The sequence below is a fragment of the Cyprinodon variegatus genome, unplaced genomic scaffold (genome assembly GCF_000732505.1).
Source record: "Cyprinodon variegatus isolate N-32 unplaced genomic scaffold, C_variegatus-1.0 Scaffold1385, whole genome shotgun sequence".
Taxonomy (NCBI): Eukaryota; Metazoa; Chordata; class Actinopteri; order Cyprinodontiformes; family Cyprinodontidae; genus Cyprinodon; species Cyprinodon variegatus.
Genome location: NW_015151838.1, coordinates 152,875 through 158,330, shown reverse-complemented (window position 1 = coordinate 158,330; position 5,456 = coordinate 152,875). Strand labels below are relative to the sequence as shown.

Below are 5,456 nucleotides of genomic sequence, written 5' to 3'. Positions count from 1 at the left end.
TTTTTTTTTTTGCCACATACAGGACTTCTTGGGACAGGCTTTCTGTACGTTGGGTGAAATTGTTGGCTCCCTGGGAAGCCGCTTGGAAAAGCCATTGATGTAAGTAAAACATCAAATGTGTGGAGAAATACAAACATATCTGCTGTAAACAAAAAGGAAGTTCTTGAAGTATTTTAAATAATAGCTCCAGTGGGGCCTAATGGTATGTATTCTGTTCATCGTAGGTTCACTTCAACTATGAAAGACAAAATGATAAAAAACAAAAAACAAAAAAACAACAGGAAATCACATTTTTAAATAATTTATTTGTTAATTTGGCTGGAAAATAAGTTTTTTTTTTTCACCCACAAACAACCCTGTAATTTTGTCACTTCTTCATGTATGAAGCATTGTACAGTAGAAGCCATTCAAAATTTGCCAAGTTTCCTTGATGGACACTTGGCTGGTCCTTGGCTAGTCCCTGGCTTGTCCTTGGCTGGTCCTTGGCTGATCATTGGCTGGTCCTTGGCTGGTCCTTGTGGAATGTTTGGCTTTGTTTGAACTCATCAAATTAGTTTCCCCACTAACATTTTTATTATGGTTATATGAGCAAAATGGACAACGAGATGAAGAGATGGAAGACATGGTCTGGAGATGTACACTAAACGTGTGAGTGTGTATTAAAAGTGGTGTTGCACAGATACTGTTACCAGTATCAGGCGAGGCCCCAATCCAGCACTAAAATGGTGGTATCGGTATCGGTGAGTACCAACAAATAGGGCACCAATACCATTTTGAGAGCCAAAAGTTTATTAAAATATTATCACCCATTCAAGGTAGGCAATAAAAAGTTCTACTGGATTCACTTAATATTAGTCTTTTTTTCTGCTTCACAAAGGTAGGCAGCAGCTTGACAAAGCCATGATGGCAATTATTTTACATCCAAGTAGTATGCAAAAACCCTTATGAAGAGGACTAAAGCAAGGCACGTGACGTCGCCCGGTACAGCGGAGCCGGGACCCCACCCTGGAGCCAGGCCTGGGGTTGGGGTTCGTCGGCGAGCACCTGCTGGTCGGGTTCTTCCACGCGGGACCCGGCCGGGCCCAGCCCGAAGGAGCGACGCGAGGCCATCGCCCAGTGGGCCCACCACCTGCAGGAGGAACCATGAGGGACCGGTGCATAGAGTATGGGTGGTAGCCAGCAGTGGCGGCCGGCCCATAGGGGGCGCTGGGGCACCGCCCTCCCTGATAAGAAGAGAGAAACGTAAAATATATTTTTAGAAAATAACTCATAAATGTCAGTTTTACTCTCTAGACTGTGTACCTATAAGCAAAACAAATTATATAAACTACATTTCCCTATCTACTGTGATTAATTTGTGGATTTCCACAGACAGACTCCTACCGTCTCTGTTCTGGGGGCGCTGATCAGACAGACCCACATTTGCACAGAATCTGTCAATCATGTACTATTGCTAGGTGAATTTAATGGCCAATCAGCGTCTCGGAACTTTATGGTCTTGGGGCGCTGAAAATACTGCGCTTTAACAGGCTTCTGAACCCAAGCGCAGGTGCAGACAATTAGAGGGAAGATGGCGAATGTAACGAACGAGATGCAGCTTCCACCAAATTCGGTGAGATCCTTATTTATCTACCCGTTTGCCAGAAGAACATCCCTGTTGTAGGATATGAACATTTCATGTCATGGTTATTGTGACTGTGACAAATCCACCTCGTCGCTTAAACAACCTCTCTAACTTTGCGCGCCACACACACATTCCTGTTATACTGTGTTTGTGAGGACCAATACACTCGCGCTGAGCCCAGTAGCTCCATGAACTTAAAACACACAAGCTGTTCCTGGTTACCTGCTGGCGTATTGAGGGTGCACACTTAATATTTCAGTGGGGTTAGCCGTGTGTGTGTGGGTATGTGGGGGGTGTGTACGTGTTTATGCTACGGGGACTTGTCATCTTCAGTCTGGCTGCGTCTTTGCTGGGTTCAAACCCAGTTTGGTGTAATTGAATAAGTCAATGAATCTGTGTAAAAGAATTAAGTTGTAAAACTTATTTGTTTTTGTACATCAATTGTTTGTGGAGGTAATATATGGACAAAACTGATTAATGAGAAGAAATCAGAAATAAGAGAGCCTGAGGTGAGGGGCTTAAACTATTTAATGAGGGCTGTGGGAAGAAAAGAGGCCATTTTTGTTTTCTGTTTCTTTGTTACATTGCTGGTAACTGGAGGGAGGCTGAGGCCCAGAGTATCTTTTACATGTTTAGTTTCTTTTGCACCCTGTTTTGAGTTTTTGAGCACAATAAATCACCAACACCGGTAACCTGACTGAGCCTGGATTCTTGGAGGCCAAAGAACCCCGTCACAGTGACCAAAATCATCACTGTTACTGTTATTATATAGTAAATTAAATCATTACTGTTAAATTGTATGTATTGTCCAATTGTTTAATTGAATTCTTATTCCGGATTAGTTGGAGACATACACTAGGCTATATCAGCCCCACCAAAAATATTTTTCACCAGCCGCCACTGGTAGCCAGAGGCGGAGACCTCGGCAAACTGATCCGCGAGCTCTTAAACTGGCTCTGGGGACGTGGAATGTCACCTCACTGGCGGGGAAGGAGCCCAAGCTTGTGCGGGAGGTGGAGCAATACCGGCTACAAATAGTTGGGCTCGCCTCTACGCACAGCCAGGGCTCTGGAACCCAGCTCCTAGAGAAAGTCTGGACTCTCTTCTACTCTAGAGTGACCCGCGGAGGGCGGGGGTGGGGCTGCTTGTCTCCCCCCAGCTCAGCTGTCTTGTCTGGGAGTTCTGCCCGGTAGACGAGAGGGTCGCATCCTTTCGCCTTCGGGTTGAAGGGAGGACTCTGACAGTTGTTTCGGCCTATGGGCCGAACAGCAGTACAGTGTACCAGGCCTTCTTAGCATCCTTGGGGAGGGTGTTAGAAAGCACTCCTCCCGGGGATTCCATCATTCTGCTGAGAGACTTCAAAGCCCACATGGGAAACGACAGTGACACCTGGAGGGGCGTGATCGGGAGGAACGGACCCCCAGCTCTGAACCCGAGTGGTGTCTCATTATTGGACTTCTGTGCAAGTCATGGATTGTCTATAATGAACACCATGTTCAGGCATTAGGATGTCCATCGGTGCACCTGGCACCAGGACACCCTAGGCCGAAGGTCGATGATCGACTTTGTACTCGTATCTTCTAATCTTCGGCCGCATGTCTTGGACACTCGGGTGAAGAGAGGGGCGGAGCTTTCCACCGACCACCACCTGGTGGTGAGCTGGATACGCTGGAAGAGGAGGAAGGCTGAAAGATTTGGCAGGCCCAAATGTGTAGTGAGGGTCTGCTGGGAATGTCTGGTGGAACCCTTGGTCAGGGACGTGTTCAAATTCCACCCCCGGGAGAGCTTCTCTCAGGTTCCGAGGGAGGTTGGAGACATGGAGTCCGAATTGGCTGTGTTCTCTGCCTCTATTATTGATGTGGCTGCCCGTAGCTGTGGCCGTAAGGTTTGCGGTGCCTGTCGTGGTGGCAATCCCCGTACCCGGTGGTGGACACCGATAGTAAGGGATGTCAAGCTGAAGAAGGAGTCCTATCAAGCTTCGCTGGCTTGTGGGACTCCGGAAGCAGTAAGCAGGTACCGTGAGGCCAAGCGTGTGGTGGCCCGGGCGGTTGGCCTCAAAGCGATTCTGGCAAACCGTCCGGCGCCTCCGAAGGGGAAAGCAGTGCTTCGTTAACACTGTTTTCAGTGGGAGTGAGGAGCTGCTGACCTTGAAGGAGGATATTGTCGGGCGGTGGAAGGAATACTTTGAGGATCTCCTCAACCCAACAGACGCGCCTTCCGTGGGGGAAGAAGAGACAGGGTGCTTGGGGCTGGATTCGTTGATCACCCAGGCTGAAGTCACTGAGGTAGTCAAAAAACTCCACTGTGGCAAGGCTTTGGGCCCTGGATGTTGTCGGGCTGTCATGGTTGACACGTGTTTTCAACATCGCGTGGAGGTCGGGGACAGTTCCCCTGGATTGGCAGGCTGGGGTGGTGGTTCCCCTCTATAAGAAGGGGGATCGGAGGGTGTGTTCCAACTATCGGGGAATCACACTTCTCAGCGTCCCCGGATAGGCCTATGCCAGGGTGCTGAAGAGGAGAGTCCGGCTGATTGTCGAACCTCGGCTGCAGGAGGAGCAGTGTGGTTTTCGTCCTGGCTGTGGATCAGTGGACCAGCTCTACACCCTCTGCAGGGTGCCTGAGGGTTCTTGGGAGTTTGCCCAACCAGTCCACATGTGTTTTGTGGACTTGGAGAAGGCATTGGACCATGTCCCTCGTGCTGCCCTGTGCGGGGTGCTCAGTGTAGAGCCAGTTCTCCTCCACATCGAGAGGAGTCAGTTGAGGTGGCTCGGACATCTTCTTCGGATGCCCCCTGGACGCCTCCCTCAGGAGGTGTTCCAGGCACGTCCCACTGGGAGGAGGCCCAGGGGACGACCCAGGACACGCTGGAGCGACTATGTCTCTTGGCTGGCCTGGGAGCGCCTAGGGCTTCCCCCAACAGAGCTGGAGGAGGTGTCTGTGGAGAGGGAAGTCTGGGAGTCTCTGCTTACTCTGCTGCCCCCGCGACCCATTTCCAGATAAAGCGGGAGACGACGAGTATGAGTACGAGTACGAGTAGTATGCAGTTCTTTATATCTACACACACATCAATTTCAAACAGATGGTGTCGTCATTGGTCAATACTGCACAGCCAGGTATTGGTATTGGAGCCAAAAAACTTCAATAGCAGAATGTTGATGGCCGCTAAGAATTTAGATCATAGGTTGTACCTCTTGCCTCCATCAGTAGTTTTCATTGACTGCTTTTACTAGACATGCTTTTCAAAACTTTTTTGGATCACATAATTATATTTTTACAGATGTAAAAAATGTGACATGCTTGACAACCTTTGTACCTTGATCAACATATATAGCACGGTTAAATAATAGGAAAACTGATATTAGATTACTAGGCCATATGCCTTGTTGGTAGTGATGAGAACAACAGTTCTTTTGAGTGAACAGAATCACTAGAATCAGCATTTTGAAAGGATAAATTCACTCAATCAGATATACATCTTGGTCATCCTCGATTTTATTTAGTTAAAAAATCTCTAATGACGTTTTCCTGCCCCAAAATAGTAAGCGTACCAAAATATAATGGTTTAAATTTGACAAAGTATTTCCTGAGAAAATAAAGGCCTTAAAATCCTTTATGTTTTACTCTACCTTATTTTCACGACCATAAGGCGCACCGTACTAAAAGGCGCAGTCTCAGTTATGTGTGCCATTTCTGTATTTAACACACGCATAAGGCGCACCGTACTAAAAGGCGCAGTCTCAGTTATGTGTGCCATTTCTGTATTTAACACACACATAAGGCGCACCGGACTATAGGGCGCGTTGTTTATATACAGGTACATGTCCTCTACTAC

At 47.8% G+C, this 5,456-nt stretch overlaps 1 protein-coding gene across 1 annotated transcript in view; it reads left to right on the top strand.

Annotated features, from left to right (window-relative positions):
* LOC107103155 (copine-8-like) overlaps positions 1-5,456 on the top strand; it is a 96,611-nt gene that overhangs the window by 3,393 nt on the left and 87,762 nt on the right. Inside the window, exon 2 of the mRNA XM_015402700.1 lies at positions 23-99. Within this exon, the coding sequence (XP_015258186.1) occupies positions 23-99 (77 nt within the window). The remainder of the gene's footprint in view (positions 1-22; positions 100-5,456) is intronic.